A 24816-nucleotide genomic window follows, 5' to 3' on the forward strand; every position below is an offset into this window, starting at 1 on the left:
GGGTATTCCTCAAAGAACCCCCGGCTTCCCATACATTTTAAATGATAAAAGAGATTACACTTAGAATGTTCACCTTTCCAGAACTATTCCAGAGTTTAAGTAAATCTCTAATTCTATCGATCTTGATTTTTCACTGTCAAAGTCGTTTTTGTGACATTTTAAATTCAGTTTTCTTATGTATCCAGTCTAATTACTACTTTTTTTGCACTCTCAAAGTCTGTAAGAATATATTGTTCATACACTAAATGAGAAATGTGGTCTTGAAAATTTGCATTCCGCACTGCTGCCATAAATAATGGGTAGGTAAAGCATATCAGCCGGGTACTTCTGGGGAAATTTCTTTGAAAAATAGCTTATAATTACTTTTACAAAGTATATTTATTCAATATTATTTGAGTTTTTAATTTAATCGAAACCTTAAAAAAGTATTTTATTGATCTATGGTACAAGTACATTTATTTAAAGTCTTTCTTTCACAGTTCAGGTGAAACTTGCAAACTTCGGTTATTAGATGTAAATTACTACTACTGTTCAACATGAAGCAAAACTATTAATGAGAATCCGAAATGGTGTTACAGTATTCTAGTATGCAATAATTTTAAGAAATCAGAACACAATTATTACACTTTAAGTAAATAATGCAATTTTTCCTTACACTATTACATACATTCTTACTTATACTATACATGTATTATATACTCTGCACTGTGTGCCTTGTTGGTTCCTTATGTTTACTTAATAAATATGTTTTACTGCGTCTCTCTCTGTCAATAGATAATTTCAGCTTATGTATCTATTTAACTATTTTACTCGTGCAGCCACTTAAGTTATATGGAAAAATAATGAATATTTATAGTTAGGTATATGCTTTTATTGCAATGTTATGAATTCCGACGGACATAACCATTATTTAATCTGTGGTTGTTCCGCATATACGAAACTGCAGTCATTCGCTGGAATTTTGGGTTGAAGCGTTGAAATTTAAATTTGTTGCGTTGAAATTGATGACGCACATATCCGCTATAAGGCCTATTAGACCCGCCACCAACTCTCCATTGCCGTTGATTGTCTATTTCCTGAAATGGATTATAGCCCGGGATTCGGCTGTCTGATTGAGAAGATGTTTCTTTGCTTTTAACTTTTTTCTGTCGTCCACGATCTATTTCGGCATCTTCATCCTCTTGCCAGTCGTGCTGCCGTTGTTGATGAGCATCAGATGCAACCTTTTGAAGAAAAATAACGTAATAACGTAAACGTTTATTTAATTAAATTATAATTTATTTAAAAAATCAAACTTCAGAAACTAAACTTTTAAATGTAATTAAAGTCATGTTACTGGGTTTTAAATTTGTATAACATTGTATAAGTCTTTCATCCAAATATTATTCATTAGCCGTGTTCTTTTGTACTAAAACATAATTTTTTTAATATTCATTGACATTTCGATATGGAAAGACTTACGCCTCAACACCGTTTACAAATCGTACAATTGTATTACGAAAAACAACGCTCTGTGGTGTATATAACTGTCGTTATGGTGTACATAACTGCCCTACCGATAAGGGCCATGTTTGGCTTAATGACTACGTCAATAAGTAAAAATTGCCGTATTTGGGTTGAAGAGCAACGCGAAGACATTCAAGAACAGCCATTACATCCATTGAAAACAACCGTTTGGTTCGGCCTTTGGGCTGGAGGAGTCATCGGCCCATATTTCTTCAAAGACGATGCTGCCGCCAATGTAACAGTGCATGGCGAACGCTATCGTGCCATGATAACCGACTTTTTAATGCCGAAATTGTAGCCCGTGATCTCCACAACATTTGGTTTCAACAAGACGACTCTACTTGCCATAGAGCCCGTGACTGTTGTTGTTGTTGTTAACAGCATAGGTAGCCCTGTCAGTGTAGGCATCGTTCGTCTTCGTCTAGCTCATCTAAGGGTAGGCCCAGGAAACATGCTGTTTCGACAGGTTGGGTCCAAAGGGAGAGGGGGGTTAGATGAGTCGGTTTGAGGGGGCATGTGAAGAGGTGGTTAGTGTCGTGCGGGGTACCTTCACATGCCGGACATGTGTTTGGTATGTTGGGGTCGATTCTGGATATGTAGGAGTTTAACCTGCTACAGTATCCAGAACGTAGTTGTGCCAGTGTTACACGGGTCTCACGGGGAAGCTGGAGCTCTTCATCTGCGATAGGTGGTGGTTGGACTCCGATTACGGCATTCACAGGACGGGAGCTCATGAAGGTGGTGTCGGTCTCCCGGTGAATGTCGTTTATAGACTGTCTAAATACTGTCCGGTCCAGTAGGTTACGGCCAGTCTTGTCCTGGATATCGCCAGCGTAGTCAAAGAGGTATCTCCTGACGTGCCTGGGAGGCGGCTCGGGCTCAAGCAGGTGTCTGCAGGGATGAGACCTACGGTAACATCCGAGCAGGAACTGCTTGCTGAGCAATTTGTTGTGCTCCGCAACTGGGAGCATTTGTGCCTCGTTGTGAAGGTGTTGGATAGGTGACATCAGGAGGCACCCGGTCGCTGTCCGAATGGCGGTATTTTGACATGTCTGTAGCTTAGACCACTGCGAATCACTAGTTCCAGGCGACCAGACAGGCGCAGCATAGTTTAGAACCGGCCGGCCAATTGCCTTAAATGTCGAAAGCAACAGTTCTTTGTCTTTGCCCCAAGTGCTGCCGGCCAGCGATTTGAGGACCTTGTTGCGATTTTGGACTTTAGTGGCAATTGCGGTTGTATGCGCAGAGAAGGAGACCAAGCTGTCAAAGGTTACACCCAAAATTTTGGGGTTATTCACAGTCGGAATTGGTGTGTCGTCGACTTTTACCTTAAGGGACAGCTTGACCTCCTTTGTCCAGGTGGTGAAAAGGGTCGCCGTGGACTTGGTGGGGGAAAGTTGGAGATTCCTCGCAGTGGAAAAGCGAGAAAGGTCGGTGAGGTAGTTGTTCACTTTGGAACACAGGCCATCGATGTCATTGCCCGACGCCATTATCGTGCAATCGTCAGCGTATGAGATCAGGGAAACTCCCGCTGGTGGTTGGGGGAGCTTCGAGATGTAGAAGTTAAAAAGCAAGGGTGAAAGGACACCACCCTGCGGTACGCCTTGCTTAATCTTCCTCTACTTTGACATTTGATCTCGAAAAATCACTGACGAGTGCCGACCGCTCAGGTAGTTCGCGGACCACCTCTTCAGCCCTGGCGGGAGTGTCGACTGATAAATGTCATCTAGTCGCGTGGAATGGCTGACTGTATCGAAAGCCTTTTTCAAGTCCAACGCTACTAGGACAGTCCTCTCGCAGGGGCGGTTTTGGTTGAGCCCGCGATTTATCTGGGCGTTTATGGCGGTGAGTGCAGTGGTGGTGCTGTGCACTCGTCGGAAACCGTGCTGATGTGGGGCTGGGGCCAGGTGTTTCGTGTAGAGTGGGAGTAGGAGGGCTTCAAGTGTCTTCACTACTGGGGAAAGGAGAGTTATCGGCCGATAAGACTCCCCTTGGTTGGCGGGTTTCCCAGGTTTCAGTAGTGGGACCACTCTCCCTGCTTTCCACTTGTCAGGGATGATGAGAGTGGCCATGGACAGATTGAAAACCCTTGTGAGAAATCCTACTCCCAGGGGTCCCAGATGCTTCAGCATCAGCGCGTTTAAGCCGTCAGGGCCAATGGCTTTCGATGATTTCGAATTTTTGATGGCCCCCTGAACCTCATCACCGGAGAAAGTAAGTGGCGCACTGTTGTTCGTCAGTTTGTGCAGCCTTCTGGTAGCACGACGCTTGGTTCTGTCGCCCGGAGGATGCAATATAAAAAGCCGGCTAAAATAGCTCGCGCATCTCTTCGGGTCCGACGAAGTGCAACCGTTGAAGGTGATAGCCACCTTGTCGTTGTACTTCGTCCGGTTTGACAGAGACCTAACGGTGGACCAGAGCTTACTCACCCCAGAGGTGAGGTTGCAGGTCTTCAGGTGCTCAACCCATTTAGTCCGCTTATGCTGGTTTACCAGTTGCCGGATCTCCAAATTGAGATCCCTTATGCGGGGATCCCCGGGATCGGCCTGGCGTAGGTGGTCACGCTCGTTTGCTAAACTGGCTGCTTCGGCTGGGAAATGAGGACGAATGTCCTTATAACTTCCAGCTGGAATGAAGCGAGCCGCAGCAGCTGTGAGCACCTTGCGGAATGCGCGTTCGCCTACGCGCACATCAGTGGGGATGGGAAGAGCGGCGAAGGTGTCCTCAGTGAATTCCGTGAAGCCGGCCCAATTAGCTTTTTTAAAGTTAAAATAGGACCGGTGATTCGCGGAAACGAAGTCGGCAGGTCTCTCGATCGAGACGATAATGGGCAAGTGGTCTGATGCAAGCGATAGCATAGGTCGCCACGTTATGCTATTTATCAGACCAGCGCTAGCAATTGTTAGGTCAGGCGAGCTGCTGCAATTGCCCACTACCCTGGTGGGGGCGTCGTCGTTCACTGTGCTGAATGTCGAGTCGTATATCTGCTCTGCCAGTTGCTGTCCCCTACGATCATTTGGCAGGCTTGAATGCCAAAAATCGTGATGCGCATTAAAGTCACCTACAACCAATCGGTTTTCACCTCTGATGAGCGCACCTATATCAGGGTGATATCCTGCCGGGCAGCAGGTGACAGGTGGTATATATATGTTGAAAATTTCGAGCTCGGAATCGCCTGACCGGACAGCTATGCCTTGACATTCTAAGGTGCTGTCCCTGCGGTCGATTCCTTCATCGATAAGACGATACTGCACAGTGTGGTGGACTATAAGCTTGGCCACCACCATTGTCTCGCTCGCGATCGTGTCTGTGCACGTTATAGCCATCCCTGGTGATCAGAGATGACCTAGCGTGCAGCTTTGTTTCTTGGACCGCAGCTATCTTAATACTGTGCCGGCTCATAAAGTCGACTATCTCGTCGACCTTACTCATAAGTCCGTTGCAGTTGAATTGGAGAAGCTTGAAGCTTCTCGGTGAGGTCAGTGTAATTCGGGGGGTGAGGGACGCGTGGTGTTGTCTGCGTTGGGCCTGCTGCGCAATCCACTGTGGCTGTTGCGGCCTGATGGTGGTGGGCGGCCGCTCCTCCGAGGGCGGTAGTGGGTGCAGAGCTCTGCAGCAGGGGGCAACGTAGGCAGTTGTCCACTCACGGGTGGTGCGCAGGCCGGAACATCTCCGAAAATGGCACCAGCCATTGCAGGAATTGCACTGGACTGTTACCAGATTCCGAGGTATTACGGCCTGACACACGGAACAGACTGTGCGGGGGACCAGGAGCTGCTGGTTTGTCCCCGCACTGGGGTTGGAGCTGGAAGGAAGGGGAGGGGTTGAAGGGGAGTTGTGTTGCTCCGATAGGCTCCTCACCGTGTAGGCGTTGGTAGTGGTGGCGGTTGGTAGTGCCGGCCTATCAGGGGGTGTGTTAGCCGTGGAGGCATCAGACGCCTGCTGGCGGGAGCAACACGTGGCCACATACCGTGTGGACCACTCCCTATGTGACTTAAGACCCGAGCAGGTCTTAAGGTGGCTCCACCCGTTGCACTTATTGCACCTAACCGAGGTGGAGTTCGGGTGAAGCCGTTTGTGGCAGACGCAGCAGTAGAATACTTCTGGCCCAGGGTTGGATTCGATTCCAGCTCTGAGGAGAAGTATTTGGAGCAGGATTGCTGCGAGAGTTTGCTCCTGTGACGTAAGGGGTGGGATGATATGGGTTTCACTAGACAGGGCTAGTATACTGGGGCGGCAGCCCTTGGTCGGGAAAAACCCGAGTCATTCCGGTACGTAGAACCGGCTGCCATGGGAATGTAGAGCCCGTGACTCAATGGATTTACTGCGTCGTCGTTTCGGTGAGCAATTTATCTCCACCGACGGACCACCGAGATACCGACATAAGTCCTCCAGCGAATCATTTAAAATTGGTGTTTACGGATGGCCGAATTACGCAGTTGCGGCTAACATTTGAAAGGGATTAACTTTAAAAACAAAATGTCATTAATTGTTCTACACAAAACTAATGAAGATTGCCCAATCAATTTGAATTTTAGTTGTTTGATATCAATTTAAAATCCAATACCTTTAGTTGATTACCCTTTACCAAAGGCTCAGTGAGAAGTTGATTTAACTATTAATGTCACACGACAAATTTAGCAAAAATTAATATATTTCAATAAAAATTAGTACACATTTTACTGGTTATTGTTGTTGTAGCAGCATAAACATTCCCCGTGCATATACGAGGAGTGCTGCTAAAGTGACAGTCCTTGGCGGGATATAAATCCAGTTTTACTGGTCGTAAAAAGTGGGTATTGAAACTGGGCGAAATCGGTCCATAACTTGAGAAAAAGTTTTGATATTTTTTGGGAAACGTTTATGTACGGAAATCGAAATCAGTTAATAATCACGCCCACTTCCCATATAACAGTAATTTTCAATAAAGAAAATGAAGCAAAATCATACACAAAGAAATACGATTAAAGAAAAATTTTGGAAAATGAGCGGTGCCATTTGGTGCGGGATTTGCTCTACGGACTCTTGTCGTTTCTGCGACCAATCTCAGGAGACTCCAATGCACCTTCTCCTGGAATGGAGCGCTATAGCGCGGAGATGGTTGAGACATCTTGGCCAATTGCAGCTAGAAGAAGGGCACATACGCTCAATCCAACCCAGCTCTATCTTGAGTTTAATAAGGGAACTGGGTCTGGATGAGGTACTGTGATGAGTATAGGGCACAAAATACTATGAGGTCGAAGTGCAAACCTCATAAAGAATCTATCTAAATACCTATGTGTTCCAGTCATAATGGTGTGGCAGAGATCAGCCTATGCGGCCGCTGCAATACCAGCAATTCGCTGTGGAGGTCGATTCTTGTCCACCGAAAATGGTTAAACTAGATATGGCTGCAGTAGATACAATGCAACTTACATACATCCCACTGTAGACCAGAGTATGCCTTCATTGCACACACCAAGAGCAATTATATTATATATATATATTTATATATATATTGTCTAGTGAGGCGGCCGCCGTAGCCGAATGGGTTGGTGCGTGACTACCATTCGGAATTCACAGAGAGAACGTCGGTTCGAATCTCGGTGAAACACCAAAATTAAGAAAAATATTTTTCTAATAGCGGTCGCCCCTTGGCAGGCAATGGCAAACCTCCGAGAGTATTTCTGCCATGAAAAAGCTTCTCATAAAAATATCTGCCGTTCGGAGTCGGCTTGAAATTGTAGGTCCCTCCATTTGTGGAACAACATCAAGACGCACATCACAAATAGGAGAAGGAGCTCGGCCAAACACCCAAAAAGGGGTGGCCGGGTCGATTTGTGAGGAGGCAAAAAATCGCCCATTGCTCTGTGAAAATCATATTCTAGGAATCAAAATAAGAAGCTTTGCCGAAGGAACCATACCTCTAAAACGAATTCTGATGTCCCCCAATTTGGGTCGAACTTTTAGTGTCTTTTGTGGGGAGGCAAAAAAATCGCCCATTGCTCTGTGAAAAGCATATTCTAGGGATCAAAATAAGAAACTTTGCCGAAGAAACCATACCTCTAAAAACGAATTCAGAATGGGCGATTTTTTTGAATTTTTCAGAATTTCTGAATTTTAAATCGACCCGCCCCAATATATATATTATATTTGTGTATGCGGGAGTTTATTCTTGGGATAGACGTCTGTAATGAACACCCACACCCAAACTATTTGGCTTCCATTAATCATCTTCCGGCCCACTAAAATCCAAAAAAATAAACTCTAACTGACTGTAAGAAATTATATTTTAAATTAATAAAATAATGAAATAATTACTTACCTCTTTTGATAATTTTGTTTGCTCTCCCTTCCAAGAAAGTACGGGGACACCGTAACCGCGATGGGATTGCTTCATTAAACTTGATACAGAATTATCATTTGTATTGTTGCATCTATACCCATTGCCTGTAAAACTTGCCTTATTAGATTTCCCTTCCGCGTTTGATTTCGGACGTTTATTAAAGGTATCTACTGATTTTTTGGCGAAAGGATTCTTGGGATTTTTGGCCATTTTCTCTGGCGGACTGATACACGCCGTCACCGGCTGCAACGTGGTAACTTGCCACAATCCTGTCTTGGTCTTGATAACTGGCGGTGATGGCGGGGTAGAATGTGAGCGTATGAAAGGTGGTCGAGACACACTTGCTGAAGCTAAATGGTCATCACATTCTTCTTCATTATGTGACGTACTTAAAAAATTTTCATTCGAACTTATATCTGCATTATTACCATCATATTTGTTCTGATTGAAAATCCCATCGATGATATCAACTTTATGCTTAATCTTTGATCGATTCAAATTTGATTCGGCCAACTTGTTCGTGTTGAATATTTCTTGGCTATTTCCAAATTTTTGTAATTTGCTTTTAGTTGGCTCGGTAGAGCTTGAAGTGAATATTTCATTGGTAAAATCATTTTTGTAAGTAGTCAATTGCTTAGAACCATTAATGGAGCTACAGTCTTCTTCATCCATAATAGCAAGCTTCTTAGCTTTACTGGCATTTTCTGAAATGGAATTTCGTATGGGGGTATCTAAGGGACGTTTGACAGCATTTTTTAATTCCTTCTTTTTCTTATTAGTCTCTTCTGTGTCTTTTATTTCTGATACCGTCGATTCTTCATCAGTTTCAGATTCATACGGCACAAGACTCTTCAAAGGATTGACTGTTGGCGGTGAAGTGTTCTTGGCAGGTTGAATCACACTTTGATTTTGAGTGTCGGACAGAGTTGGCATACTAGGAAGAGTTGCACTTGCTTTGTGCAACGGCATAAATTCTGCACACTTGTTACGTTTTGCTTCGATAGAAGAAGATACTTGATTTTCATTAGATGGGTTTAATTTGCTCGATGTTTCTCTAAATCCGTTGTTTGTGTGATCAATTTTTTTATCATTGTCCTTTTCAACTAAAGTCCTAACATTTTGTTCTAACGAATTTTGAATATTATTTCTATTTTCCTGATTTAATGCTAATTTAGTTGTTGATGATACAGCATTCGATTTTAATGGTGTACTATTAGTTTGGTTTTTAAAATGTATCTGACGGTTCGAACAGAATTTATTAGATATGGAACCATTACTCGTGGACGGTTTGTTGATGTAATGCGATGAAATTAGTATATTACTATCCAGCCTATGTTGCGAGTTACTTGAACTACTTATCTCATTTGGGTAAGTATTCTCCGTTTTCATATATCCGTTTTGTTTTATAGTATTTTCTTTGACAGCGCCTGTGATGCTCAATTCAGTACTACAAATCGATCGTTGGGCCTTCTCAATTTCATAAAAGATAATATAAGCGTTGGTATTGCAAACGTTCTGTACAGATACAGGGCGTACGTAACTGTCATCGTAATTATAATACGAGCCGGATTCGGTCAAGCCTATAGCAGTATAATGTCCGCAATGTTGGGAAGCCCCTAAATGGGTTACCATCGCAACTAATTTATACGTTAACTGTTCGCCGGTGTCTTTCCGAGTAGCAAATTTGGATAAGTCGATTCGAGGTTTGATTGTGATTTGTTTGTTTAACTTGGTCCCCATTACCGAAAAGCGCTTTAGCTGTATACAGAGCACAATCGGGGCGCGCTCTAATGAAAACTGTTTAGTCGCAGAGACCTAAATATTGAAGAAAAATTAGTTTAAATTAGTTTTGTTAATTATATTGGGTCTTGTAAAAAGTTAGGCAAAAAATTGTCAAAAGACGATTTCAAACTTTTATATATAGTATGTATGTATATTACATACATCGCATTTGGAAACAGTGTAGTGAGTTTTATATGTAACATTTGGTTGATTGAATACTGAATAAAAGCTGTTTTGCCGATTATACCTCCACGATTCTGCTTAACACTATACTAACCACATCCGCTTTCTCAAAATGTTGGAAAGGCGCGAAAATGTTACCCATCCCCAAAACCGAAAGTGAACTCACAGCAATCCCATATTTCAAAGGTATTTAAGTTATCTCGTAGATACTCCGCTGGTGTTGATTTACCAGTTGCCGAATCTCCAAATTGAGATCCTTTATCCGACAATCCCCGGGAACGTAGGTGCCAAGTAGCTGATTTCGCGAGAAAATTAGAACGAATGCCCTTAAGTCTTCCAGTAGGAATGAAGCCAGTCGCAGCAGCAGTTTTCACTTTGCGGAATACGGTGCGAATGGGAAGAGCGGCGAAGGTGTTATTAGTGAATTGCGCGAAGCAGGTTCAATCAGCTTTATAGTAATAATAATAATACCTGTTGTTTTATTGTTTTTATTATTAATTTCCTATTATATATGAAGGAAAAAATTTGTGGTAATACATACCTTATAAGATATGTTTTATACTAATATATGTATATAAACATGAATACATACATATACTTTGGTGCAATTTTCAGTCTAATATACATACATTGTGTAAAATAAGTACCCGGAATTTATAATTTAAACTCTCCCGGGAATACCTGACACTTCAAATTTGGTTTTTTCATGTTGGTACACATGTCCTTGAATGCACAAGCCTTATTAGAACGGGATCTATTACTTAGTGTGTTTTATTCTGCAGTCAAAGTGAGTTGATCTTTTGTTTACTTGGCGAATTTTACTCAATTTTTTGCAAAAAGAGCATCGGAAGGAGGTCTCTGAAGACATGGTTTCCCGAGCTAATACGGACCCTACGTTCATGAAACGCATAATAACTGGTGATGAGACATGGGTCTACGAGTACGATATGCAAACCAGTCAGCAATCGTCTGAATGGCGCTTCGAGAACGAGCCGTATCCAAAAAAACCACGCCAAAGCCGGTCAAAAGTGAAGGTTATGCTCACGGTTTTCTTTGATTACCAAGGCGTGGTGCACTCTGAGTTCCTTCCAGAGGGCCAAACGGTTAATAAGGAATATTATTTATCCGTTTTAAGGCGTTTACGTGAAGCCATTCGCCGTAAACGGCCCGAATTGTGGAAGGACAATTCGTGGATTCTGCACGACGACAACGCGCCATCGCACCGAGCCTTGATTGTACACGAATACAAGACCAAAAACTTAATAAATACTATCGAACAGCCACCGTATTCGCCAGATCTCGCACCCTGTGACTTTTTTCTCTTCCCAAAACTAAAATTGCCACTTCGGGGAAGGCGTTTTGAGTCGATTGAAGACATTAAAAAAAATTCGCTAAAGGAGCTGAAGGCCATCCCGGCGCCGGCCTACCAGCGGGCCATGGATGACTGGGTTGTTCGTTGGAATATTTGTATCGGCTCAAAAGGAGCCTATTTTGAAGGCGATCCAACAAATAATGATGAATAATATGAAAAAATGTGTTTTTTTTTTAAATTCCGGGTACTTATTTTACACAATGTATGTCCTATGCCAATACATATAAACATGCATACATACAATTCGCGCAATTTTCGAACAAAACTATATGTAAAGATACATACAAATCATATGGGCATATCAAATGTACGAATCTATTCTCTACGCCAGCAAATGTAAGCTAATGTAAACTACATTTTTTCCTTCATATATAATAATAAATTAATAATAACAACATTAAAACAACAGGTATTATTAACAACTAGTCGTCACTAATTATAAATTCGGTAAGGATGATGATGAATTGGTTTTATTTTAAATTCTTCAAATAAATCAAATTAATAATCCTCATAGAGAAATGGTTCATTACCATGCACACAAGAATAAGGCATATGCAAATACAAATATGTGAATTTATATACATACCTATGCGCATATACATACATATATATGTTCCCTCAAGGTGAAGCTCCCGCCAAACGCCGAAATTGTGGGATACACCGATGATATTGCCCTGGTGGTAGTTGATAGAAAACTTGATCACTTAAAGGAAAAGTGCAACGATGATGCAGCGAGGGTGCAACGATGGCTTAACGAGGCTAAGTTAGATTTAGCCGGTAACAAAACCGTTCTAATAAGTGCTGGAGAGCGAAACTCCTTTGAGCTGAACATAGGTACACACCGTATAGTCTCGAAAAAGGCGATCAAATATCTTGGGGTCTGGATCGACACAAGACTTTGTTCAAGGCAGCATTTAATAAATGTAAGTTCCAAGGCGGCTTCTATCAATGCTGCCCTAACGCGACTTCTCCCTAATATAGGAGGGCCCCAGGGAAATCGCAGACGGCTACTGTCGTTGGTTGCTGACTCTATAATTCTGTATGCAGGACCTATCTGGGCGGGGACCAAAAAGTCTAATCTACGGGAAGTCACCCAGACCTACAGGCAAGGCGCGCTGCGTGTAGCTTGCGCTTATAGAACGGTGTCTGATGATGCAATCTGCGTAATAGCGAGAAAGGTACCCCTAAACCTCTTGGCAGATGAAATGTTTCGGCTCTATAACAAACAGGGAACGCGGCCCACACCTGGAGAAAAAACAGCGGAGCGACTGCTGACAATAGGCCGGTGGCAGCAGCGGTGGGATGAGTCACAAAGCGGACGTTGGACGTACAAACTCATACCACGTGTTGATGACTGGTTAATGAGAAAACATGGAGACACCGACTATCACCTTTCACAGTTGCTCAGCGGACATGGCTGTTTTCAGGAATACCTACACCGTTTTAAGCTGGCAGACAGTCCTTTCTGTCCAAACTGCCCCAATACAGACGAAAACGCAGAACACGTCATGTTTTATTGCGGCCGCTTTAGAGAGGAACGAGCTATACTGGAGCAAGCCCTGGGTCATCAACCGTCCTCCAGCACCCTCATACGAGATATGTGCGCAACCGGCGGTAAGTGGGAGGCAACGCAAACGTTTGCAGGTAAGATTATGACGCGACTTCGCCATATTGATTGGGAACACAAAGCGTTTCAGCAACAGAGAAGGCGGACAGTCTCTGACGAACCGACAATAAGCGCAGACGTTTGAGTGAAACACTCAATACAGTATCCTACAGAAGACAAGACGGTAGTGAATTAAGATAACACTACTGCAAGCTTTCCGGTGCCTCCTTTACTTTGGACCACCTATAAACATAGTGGGAGTAATTGAGACTATCGACGGTGTATAGCGGCTCTATCCAGAAGTTATACTTTTGTGGTCCCAGGGTAGAACTAGCCGAGGTGGAGGATTGTTATAGTATTAGTGGGAGCGTGCCCCACATACCATTGGTGTGACGGCACCATTGAGATGTTTCTGACATTTTGATTTCAACCTCCATAAAAAAAAAAAAAAAATATGTTCACTCAAGTAGGAGAGAGCCAGATGTCGAACTGTGCCTCTTTGTCGTTCGTTTCGTGCTCTAACCTTGCAGTTCAAGCAAGGTAACGCTCTATGAGCAATGTCACGCCGGATTTTTTGGTGCGTGCAGCCGGCCACATCGAATTATAAGACGTCATCACGTCAAAAGCAAGAGTGAAAACAACGGGAGTTTACCGTTATGACGCCAAAAGCATAAGCTAACATAAATTTTTGATGTGAATTTGTGCCTTATTTTACCTTCCAAGGTTGAGCTTGTAAACCTATGTCGATCTTAATTTTTTTGGTCAGATACGTAAGAAATAAATACATTTAGAAAATACCGTTTTATATTTTTTTATACTTTCATTAGAAGAAAAGTTTTGGCACTGAGAACTTTGATTTTTCGAATGTGTCAATCCTTTTTTGTCTCACTGTATGTATATCTTCTTACATACACACAAATAGTTAAACTTTTGAGTACTGAACTATTTATACAAACATTTGGTCCTAGAATATAGAAAATCAAACCATAATCAGAAGATCGTAAGTTGGAGCATCAAACATCAAAATTATTGAAAATGGGTTTCTTTCATGGAATGGCAAATGTTCGAATGCATTTCTTCCATTCAAAAGCTTTCCAAAATAATCAGAAGATCCTTTCTTTAGTAAAAAAAAAAATTAACATACCTACGGAGGAGATTCAGGAGTGTTACATATATTATACTCACATTTTTGTGAAGATTAGCGTCTTAAATTAGTATTCCACACGTAAACGAATATATGTTTATATCAAAGATATTAGTTGTTCATAAAGAATCTAAGGTAATTTTAAGAAGCAGTTACTTTAGCGGCAAATATATTAGACGAATGAAGAACATTCTTCAAGAATTCTGATTTACCTTTTTTCTGTTGGATTTATTGTACATATAAATACTATACACAGTTTTACTCTTTCACGTCAATTGAAACTATTAGCACTATTAGTGTATAATTATCATACATTTTACATACCTTCTTTTTGCACGATTCGCATTTGTATCCCATATCTTCAAGTCGTTCTCTTGAAAAATAACCTTCTAAAGCCTCTTCAACTGTATCTGCTTTTCTAATATCTAATAGTAAATCTTGGAAATGCTGAAAAGTTACTGATACATGTCCACACGCCAAACACCGAACTGCTGATTTTAAATAGCCACCAAGGATTTGATTAAGCGGTGTGGTTTCCTTACTATACTGATCTAACTCTTTGTAGTTACGATAGCGCGTGAGGTAAGACTTCTCCATTGCTTCAACCAAATATCTAAGAAATTCATGAGCGTCCTCTTGTCGACCCATAAGTAGATGTTTACAAATAAATTTTAGTTTGGAGTAAACTAGATATGGTCGAATTGCTGACTGATTGCTTTGTGACGCGTCTAATGTTTTAATCATTGCACAAATTATACAATTATCCGGCGATTCACACTCTTCTACATGTTTGCCTTCGGACATTAGCCAATTCGCCATTGAAGGTACGTGAAAGAGTGCTTGTAATGTCGAATTCAAGTAACACGTATTACCAACGTTCATCATACCAACTCCAACTTGCCATTTTCTTACTGAATTTTTCCATCCAATTATTACATTTTCTCGTTGGTACAGCACTCGCTTTGGTTGTGGGAGCTCGTTTGGATTGTGTCGCTTAGAAGTTGATGCACTGGCATTGGATACATTATTCGAAAGACCCACATTTCCACCAGAGTCTATTTTATGTAGAAAATAAATATATTAGTAGCAGTTATACTCGAATAAACTGTAAATTAGACAAATTAGACAAAAATAGATTTATGTTCATTAATTCAAATACTGACCCTTTAGCGGCTTTATTGAAATATGCTATTAAGAAAATAAAAACATCAAAATTTAAGCTAAATAGTCGATGTAATGTCGACGAAAGTTTAACAGTAGAGGAGGAGCTAACAACTCCAATCGTTGTAATTTCGATTAAAGTCATGCAAAAGCGGTATAAGAATAACATGTGTTTAAATGAAAGGCGTGTTAACCATTTCTTTAATCGATATGTACGCCAAGATAAAATTGAATGTAATTAAATCTGGCATTTTTTACTAGTTAAAGCTTTAGAATATATGAATTTTTTTTATTTAATCCACAAGTATTAATGCTGTTGTAAACATTCCCATGAAAGTGAAGCCACTGAGCCGGTTCCTGAATCCTTAGCCTGAATGAACATCCAGTGGGCAAGACAGATGACTGAGCATATTGTATATATCATTTACATAAATGTGTATTTACAAAAATTTAGGAATATGAGATTCATTGCACTAATATGACCAATATTTCCATATTTAAAATTACGTTTCGTTTAGTAGAGCAAATTCTCTTTTTAAATCTTTATTAATAAAATTTTAGTCATTTTAATTATTTTTTTTTTGCCATATAAAATGTACTTACCATTTTTATCTGAATTTGTTGTACATTTCGCAAGTGAAAGGTAATCATAACTTAAAGTTTTATTAGCTGCAGTAGCTTTTAGAACATCATATTTTGATTTTAGTGCGCCTAATACAGATTGACCATAGTTGGTAACTTCCTCGTATTCTATTTTCGACAGTAGCACACGTTTTGCTGCGACAGCTAATTTTGTGTGCAAGCAACCATCGTTATCGTTAATGTAGTTGTCGCACACACCTCCAGATTTACAAATACTCCGGCCGTTGCTAGAATACCCATTGCCAAGAGATTCCCGCAAAACTGCGCTAACATTAGGCACTGGATCACACGCAATTGAAACTGGCATGGATGCGATATATATATGGCGGAATTGCAATTTACACACAGATTTTTTAAATATATTCAATTATAGTAACATAAAAGCTTTTCTCAATTTTGGTTAATATTAAAATTGTTTGCTGTAGAAGAGACCTTCAGCATTTATATGCCTGTACAATACAGAATGTATTGAAACTTAATTCTGGTTTTATCAAAATTTTCTCTCGCCAAATTTTTGCGGCGTTTCATCAAATATCACTTCTCTGCGATAACTCCCATTAAACAAAGCAATGAGTTTTCAGTATGGACAACTAGGACCCGGTTCGGTGAATTTGTAAAATATTAAAAAGCTCAACCGCTGCGTGTTTTGCTCCCAGTATATTTTCTTCTTTTGTTTCCGACAAAAAACGCGACCAAACGCCACATGCGTGTTATTCAACTATACACGATTGCATTTATGAGGAACTGCCAGGCAGAAATCTTAGAATTTCATAGTAAAATCCGCGGCGAATATACTAAAGGTGATATGAAAATAAGGCGAATTAATTAACGAAGGTGGCGTCTTCCCAAAGCAGTTACTTTATTTTTCGCGATTTTGACAAGGCTGACGCTATGCACCATAGTAATGCAAAACAAACTAAAGAAGAAATTACCGCTTCCAAAAATGCAGTCAATGGCTTAGTAATATTGTGATATTTAAACTAACAAACTAAAACTTCATGAAATCTAACAAAGAGTTAAGACAATTCTGACAGATAAAATTATAACTCAAATAACTCTGAAGAGCTTTGTGTAAAGTTTCATATCTATACAGGCGACCTCTCCAATCTAGGGCACACTTACTGTCCACGAGATGTATAAATACACTTGTAAAACTCATTTTAAAGCTGAAATTTTAATTGACATCGTTAGATTGATTGAAATTTAAAACTCAATTCCTCAGTTAAGCTGCGCTTCTGAGCATAGCTAAATAGATAACGGATATTTCAAGCGAATGACGCCAGTATTTTATAATTTCCGTATACATACATATCGTCATATGAATTTAAAAAAGCCCTAAGTTACAAAAAATTCAAAATCGACTTTTTAGTTGATTGTTATGCACCGTATCATTATACATGTTCCTTTAAAATTTTATAATCCAACAACCAATAATGACGTTGGTATAAACAAAATTCGAAAAGCCGGTGACGGTGAATAAAACATTTTCATTTTAAAAGGTTTTTTGCTTCTCCTGTAAAATTTTTAAAATGTAACTTAGGGCTTTTTTGATTTCATGTGACGATATATTGAGTTTCAAAATGTCGCACAAAATAAAACAAATTACCCTAAATAATTTCAATAAAATGTGTTTATTATTGCAAGTATTTTCTTAAATATTACATTATTATAAGCAATGTTATGAATAAAACCAAGATTTACAATAGTTTGTCTATTAAATATTCACTCTTTCTTTTTTCGCTTTTAGATCTTTTTAATATGTTCATATCGATGTCGTCATTTATGTCACCGGCTTTCCTTTTTAGAGTCTACAAAAAAAAAAAAAATTATATAAGAAAATACTATTGAGTAGATGAAAATTTACCTGCTTTTCTTCAAAAGATAACGTAGTGAAAACAAATTTGTTAGTATTTATTGTTTTGACACCAATTTTGTCGGGTGATGTGTTTACATCATTGCTTCCATTTTTAACAGAACAAATTGTTTTTGTTAATGCCTTTTTATTCCGTAATAAAAACGAGCTCCTCGCTTTTGCACCTTCAACTTTAATAAGCTCCTTTGATATTAAAAACTGAGATTTCTCCTTTTCTTCAGATTCTTCAATTTTAGATTTCGATGCAGTTACAATTGTAAGATTTTTAATATCACTTGCTTTGGGAGTTGCTACTGATACAGTTGCGTCTAAAGAAGTCTGGAAAAAAAACTTGTTTGACTTTAACTATCGGCATTAAAACTTTTGAATAGCATACTTCATTCAAAGACTGATTTTTTATTGTTTGCTCTCGTTCAAACCGTATTTTTCTCCATAAATGCTCGTTTTCATCATCACTGCCTTCTTCGGGTTTGGTATCCGTTAATTGGTTTTGATCTATTTCAAGGTTAAACGCGGTGTCAAAATTTTTCCATCTAAATTTACGTTGTCGTCGAGCAGAGTCATCTTCTTCGTCCTCAAGGAGAATTTCTTGCAATTTATTTACTTGTCGAATATCATCATCTAACATTTTACGCCTTAAAATTATAAAAGAAGTAAACCGACAGTGTGACAAACTATCATCATTTCACATAATACCTTAAGAAAAAAATATTAAGGAACAAACAATTTGTACTTTTTACTTCTGGACTAGAAAGTAGTACCACATATGTATGTATGACTTAAATTTTCATCAAAAGCTGCAGAAATGTTTTCTTAAGAAATATCTTGACAGTTCTTTACTAACGAAAACCCAACAGTCTTAAGAAAAAAAATGTATTGGTCATAGCTTTCCCATACAGTTCTTATAATCAATAGTTTAAATTTTCCTTCTGTGGTAGTAGCATATGCACATATCGCACTTGTTACGTTAAAGCGTAACAACTCAAAATCTGAATATTTTCAGTAGGGACGAAAAACTGTTTCCGTAAATATTAAGAATATAGGTATTACAAGGAAAAAAATATGTAATTGCACGAAAATATCATTAAAAACAATATAACGGTTGTTTCATTCTTATTTGTTTAGTAGTTGCGCTAAACTAACAAATTTTTTCTTTTTTATTTTGAGTTGTTACGCTTTAACGTAACAAGTGCGATATATGTACATATATATATGCGCGCTGGTTCAATTGTTTCTACTATGATTTTGGAAATTAAAAACTCACGCGTGTATTTTTCCCAATTCAGCTCTCACTTCCTCTTTATCAAATTCGTCTTCGTCTCCTAGTTCAATGTCGTACTGATCCAAATTTTTTTCGTCTTCATCTGCGCTTCCCCAATCGGATTCCGAAAGTTCTGCTTCCTTTTCAAAAAAAGTTTCAGCTTGCTTTAAACAGTCTTGTTTTGTCAACTCCACCGTTATTTCATTTTCTTCGGAGTCGTAATCAATATATGTAGCGGGTAGGTTATCATTTTTGGGTGAACTGTCCGCTCCCATAGCTTCACCGGACTCTCCAGCCTCATCATCGGACTCTTCAGCTTCATCATCGGAAAACCCCAATTTCATTTTAGATTTCTTTATCTTTTTAGTATATCTTTTTGTTCTTATCCTTTTGCAATCGGAAAGTGGAGAGTTTTCTTCATTTGATGAAATGATTTTATTATCAGTTGTATCCTCATTCGGCACAACAGGTTGGGTTTCGAAAGTACCAGAACACAAATTTATTATTTTATCCGTTTCCTCTTCTAGATTGCATATTTGAGTTTCAGGTACTTGACTTATCGCCGGCGGGCTAAGTTGTTGGGACTCGTCAGAATCATCAGACAGAAATACTATTCGCCTTTTGATATCTACTTCATCTTCTTCTTTTTCCGGTTCAACTTGGGTATTTTGACTTTGATAAATTGAAAGTTCTTTGTCGTCGTTTCCATTATTTTCGAGTTCAAAATCAGATTCAGATTCAGAATTTTCACTGCTTGCAGGCTAAATAAAATAATGGAATACATTACTAATATGAGAAAAAACACAACATAATACATTGATGAAGAACCTTACCAATAATTTATCGTATAATTCTGTGGAAACATCTATTCCATCTTCGTCTGTATCACCAAATGTATTTTTGGCATTATCTTCCTCTTGCCGTTTTTTCATTTCTTCTCTACGTTTTTCCATAATAATTGATTTCAAGTTGTCTTTCAATTTTAAAAATGTTTCTCCTGGTTTTTTACTCAAACAAACGTCAGTGCCATTTAAAAGTGCTTTTGAATTACATTTAGGACTGAGTAATCTATAATGTCATTGTGTTTATGTACAGATGTTAGTATGAATAAGATAATAAATTGTTTGTGGACATAACTACTAACCCAATGGATTCCCTAACAGGTTTTTGACAAGGGTTCGTTTTCATAAGCCTTTCCAGCAAACTATTAGCCCCGCTAATTGATTTAGGAACATCCTTCCCATTCGAAAGAAAATCGAATGAAATATCTACATCGTCTTTTAAAGTAGGACTTTCTTTAAAAATACCAGATATACATGCGTTTGAACTTAATGAAAACGCTGTTTTTTCTTTGGATAACACGGGCTGATTGACAATTGTTTTTAAATTAAGGTCCTTAGCTACGTCTTTTAGATCCAATTTTGGAAGTTCTAAAATTTCAGTTATTATAACATTCTTGTCTCTGCATTTTTCACTCTCATTTATATCAGTAGTTTCTGGTTCTTTGAATTCTTTCTGAACGCTTGTAAGTGAGTTTTCGTGCGCACTCTTAATAAGATTATTGTTATCTCCATTTCCGTCTTCAGTTTTGTTGGAATTGTCAGTATTTTCAGGTCTGAAAAATTCAGATGCCTCTTTGGCTCTATCCTCCATTAGTTGACTAAATTGAACAAAATGTCGATAAATTCATATTAATAAAAATGTATAGGTACACATGCACTTGTTAATAATATAACAAACATAAGATGTTTTTTATATACCTAGAGTTTAGCTGGGAACATAGTATATACAATTTAAGTATTTACAATTAAATTAAATTTAATAATTTAAGTATATACAATTTAGAAATGTAATTTTTATTACATACACTTGTGATTCAGTGTTTTTTTTTATAATTAGGACACGCAAGAAAAATAGCTTGCACTGAGTAAAATTTGTCGGTATTAGACATTTGTATTAAATACTTACGAATAAATCGCTAGTTCTTCTCTGGTCATTTTCAAATTTCTTGATTTTCCAAAGGCGCCGGGAGAATACTTCTCATTAATAATTCCAGATGGTTTTACGATGTTGCGGCGGCTTAGAAATTCTTGGAGTGTATATTTTTTTGGCTTGTGATAAGGAATGCTATAAACTTTAAGGTAAGTGTTAGACAAAAAAAAGAATTTCCTTGCTTTTACCTAAACTGAGCTTCCCTTTGTAAACGCTGTTGTTGACTTTGTAATGTTTGCATACCTTTTTGTGTAGATCGCTGCAAAGTTCGCAAGTTCTTATCAATTCACAAAACTTAAACCAAAACTTACATTGTGAAATTTGTCGTTTATATTTCCCTCATTTTCAATATTGCCTTCAACTTCTTCAAAATTGGCATTTTCAATGCTATTTTCTCTGGAAGCAATTTCATCTATATCAGACATGGTACTTTGTATCAGTTCAGATTCGTTTCGGAGATCATTGTTTTTTACACTCTTTATATATAATTAAAAGAATTAAAACAGATTAATTTATATTAAAAAAATAATATACATGAGACAATCACTTAAGAATCACTATACATATGTATAGCATATTATTAATTATTCTCGAAAGCGTTTTTTTTTTAATGTTTTTAACTCTATACGTGTATGTATTATTTTTTTTAATGCGAAACATCCGGAATGCTTAAGAAGACATACTAAAGCAAGTTGACAGACGGGTAAACATTACAGAAACGATCAGGTTTTATAACATGCCGGCAACTCACTCCGGGATAGTTCAATCCATTGGAGAAATGTTGAATACTATTACATTAGGTTTATTCCTTTTTTAATTCAACATACTTACATAAAATATTCATATTCTATGAAGACGTCTGGACTTTATGAGAAAGAGATCATGGAAATACCACAAACACGCTAAGGAAACTGTTTCATACCGGACTTTTTCTGCATCATATGCTATATATTCACCAATCTTTTGTTAACACTCAAACTAATAAGTTGAATCGTTGTAAACCTACAATAAACTTACCTTCAATTCTTGCGTATTATCTTTTTGAATGCTGTCATCTACTACAAATATCTAATGCACGTATTTAAAAATGTTTACTATTTTATTATTCTATTTACCTGCGCAATCGGTAAATTTCCCGCCGGACTCGACTAACGAAGGATATAACCTATCGATATGTATGAAGTCGATTACAAGGAATGAAATTTTCCAGCAAAATACTGTCTTTTGAAAATTAGTGACCGACAATGTATATGTCATATGTATTATACAAGAATGATAGAGTAAAGTCCGGTACACTAGAAACGAATAGTTTATGGGGGCGGCAGCACTTGGTCGGGGAAACACCCAAGTCAATCCGGTAACGTAGAACTGGCTGTCATGAGAATGGACGATGAGGTACAAGAATGATAGAGTAAGAGCTTGCGCCTTCCGAATTTGTTGTGTCGTAAGAGTCCAAAAATAAACAAACTAAAGGAAGGGGAATTACTTGTTTGATAGGAGAAAGAGCAGGCTAAAACTATGTTCACATATGCATTAATTAGCAATAAATCCACAAAATTAATCTTCCCGTTCATATAGGACCGATTACCTGCAAAATTGACAATCAACTGTCAAGACTGTTTTGAAAGGTTTTTCTTTATAGAAATTCTTATTATTCACAATATGAAGAAAAGATAAGGAGAAGAAATTGCTAATTTAATTGCGCAACTGGCTGCTTATAATAAACAGTTGAAGGAAATCCGTAAACGACGTTTACCGAGGTTCCAAAAAGTTATGGCAGAAAAACGCATGCGAAATTCTATATAAGGCTGGGATTTGCTATAATGTAACATGGGTAATTTTAGGCAAACTATATTGTCTTATTTAATGAAACTTGGTGGAGGTTTTAGGGAGTGGTTTGGAACAACCTTTATAGCTCCCAATTATTCTGGAAATAATAGTTTTGTAATTATTTGCCTTCAAAGTGCCCTCGGGAATTTCACTATAGCTTGGCACATTATAATACTACTAAATCTACATTCACACGCGTGTTTTTACTTATTTTCATACATGTATTCGAAATATTTCAATGGAAATTAAATGCAAATACATTTACCCATATCATCACTTTCCAATTTTAAACGCGAATAAGAATTAATTGGAATTGACAACAGTTGATGTTGCCGGATGCATGCAAATGAAAATAAAAATATGAACAAAAATGAACTATTTCAGTTCAGTGTTGATGATGGGGATTGGGTATATTGTGACTCCTTACTACACACACACATATGATGTATTAATTTTGGGTTCCATTGTTTTAGCAGGGTAAGGAGTTTTAAGCAAAAATACGCGTAAAGGAGTTCTATGCAAAACTACTGTGGATGTGTAATCGGAGTTGGACTAATGAGGGAAAAAGTTCTAAGCAAACATTTTACAAATTTACAATACACTTCTAGTCGTCGCTCCTGTAAAATTCAATTTTATATGTTTATATTGTATTTTCGAAAATGTTTCTCAATTCTCATGCGAACTTCGTTTTTATTTCCGGTGTCTGGCAACACCAATTTTTCGCTAAATTACACAACTTTAACAATAAATTACTTAAGAACTATGAGCCTCCGGAGGGTAGGGTTTTCAGTTTTAAGTTGGGGACACACCCCTCTATCCCCCCCTTTTTTAAAAACATTATACTAAATTTTTCCCCTATATAACATTTTATAATAATTTATTAACGTGTACGCAGAAAAAATAAAGGACCCGCCATCTATCGTTACGGATTTGAACTAGGTATTATTTGAAGAATGGTAACACTTAGCTGTCATCTGATTTGACAGAAAATTAGATTTATACTTCCGCTGAACGAAAATGGTTGTGTATACGCTCAAAGAATGCTGGGAAATATTGCGACATTACTTTGAAAATCATGGTAATGTTGCAGAATGTGTACGAAAATTACGTACGGCAATGGGAAGAAGAAAAGCACCGAATGAAGCGTATGTGCGTTACTTTGCGAAAAAAGTAAGAGAAACTGGGTTGCTTATTGACAAATCAACGCGTGACCGACCAAACACCGTGCGAACACCCGAAAATATTGCTGCTGTGGCCGAGAGTGTTCGTGAATCACCAGGACCAACATACGCGATGTCATAGCTAAAGTACAGCCGCATACAATCGAAAATGTGTTGAAAAATTGGACCGATCGTATGGGATGGTGCATGGCTAGCCGAGGCAGCCTTATGAATGAAGTTGTGTTCCATCATTAATCGGAAGGATTGTACTTCAAAATAAAAAAAAACAGTTTCGAAAAATATTGAGTAGTTTCTTTTTTATAGCATTTTTAATTCCGTAAATTATATGGCGGACCCTGTATTTGAAGGAGTATTAAATGACGCAGTTAATGGGATATATATAAGTGACATTCGCTACCCAGACGACAGAACGCTAGTAACAGACGATATGAGGGATCTCCAAACTATTATAAACAAAATGGAAAAAGCACAGCAAAGTCTTCGGGCTAAATATAAATATTGATAAAACCAAATTTATTCTTGCAAATAAAAGCAGCAGAACCTATGCGAGACTAACCATAGGGGGCAAACAATAGAGAAAGTAAAGAAATATATCTAGGAGTATGGCTGAATGGCCAATCGGACCATGATCATGAAATAAGAGGCAGAGAAGAAATGGCTAGAGTGGCCTTCATGAAGATTAAAAAAAAATACTGACACGCCGGGACATACCAGTTAAATTAAAGACAAGATTTTTAAAATGTTATGTATGGTCAACACTCTTATACGGATGTGACGCCTGGACGTTGAAAACCGTAAGCATACACCGCCTTTGAAACGTGGTGCTATAAAAAATGATGAGAATAAGCTGGACTGATAAAATACCAAACGATATATTGCTAAATAGAATGCGAACCTCTAGGAACATGCCAACGGACATAAAAAGAATAAAAGTCGCTTATTTCGGACACATACCAAG

The 24816-nt window shown here is 38.5% G+C and overlaps 2 protein-coding genes across 7 annotated transcripts; both read right to left on the bottom strand.

The window, feature by feature from the left end:
• Positions 1-359: 359 nt before the first annotated feature.
• On the bottom strand, positions 360-16465 carry LOC128862534 (ubiquitin carboxyl-terminal hydrolase 36). The gene is made up of 4 exons (XM_054101218.1): positions 15683-16465; positions 14243-14973; positions 7811-9646; positions 360-1223 (listed from the first exon to the last, which is right to left on the bottom strand). The coding sequence occupies exons 1-4, from the start codon at positions 16026-16028 to the stop codon at positions 882-884; spliced, it is 3255 nt and encodes a 1084-aa protein (XP_053957193.1). The 5' UTR covers positions 16029-16465; the 3' UTR covers positions 360-881.
• An 868-nt stretch (positions 16466-17333) lies between these two features.
• On the bottom strand, positions 17334-22084 carry LOC128862535 (claspin). Of its 6 annotated transcripts, none has more exons than XM_054101224.1 (11): positions 21963-21995; positions 21865-21915; positions 21159-21323; positions 21036-21106; positions 20824-20982; positions 20000-20515; positions 19689-19923; positions 18859-19616; positions 17971-18229; positions 17586-17912; positions 17334-17529 (listed from the first exon to the last, which is right to left on the bottom strand). In XM_054101224.1, the coding sequence occupies exons 3-11, from the start codon at positions 21270-21272 to the stop codon at positions 17419-17421; spliced, it is 2550 nt and encodes an 849-aa protein (XP_053957199.1). In that variant the 5' UTR covers positions 21273-21323; positions 21865-21915; positions 21963-21995; the 3' UTR covers positions 17334-17418. The 6 variants fall into 6 exon arrangements, with proteins under 6 accessions (XP_053957199.1, XP_053957196.1, XP_053957194.1 ...); XM_054101221.1 differs by lacking the exon at positions 21963-21995 and adding an exon at positions 21679-21791 and having other exon boundaries at positions 21159-21259; positions 21865-21928; XM_054101219.1 differs by lacking the exon at positions 21963-21995 and adding an exon at positions 21679-21791 and having other exon boundaries at positions 21865-21927.
• Positions 22085-24816: the final 2732 nt, after the last annotated feature.

The sequence above is a fragment of the Anastrepha ludens genome, chromosome 4 (genome assembly GCF_028408465.1).
Source record: "Anastrepha ludens isolate Willacy chromosome 4, idAnaLude1.1, whole genome shotgun sequence".
Taxonomy (NCBI): domain Eukaryota; kingdom Metazoa; phylum Arthropoda; class Insecta; order Diptera; family Tephritidae; genus Anastrepha; species Anastrepha ludens.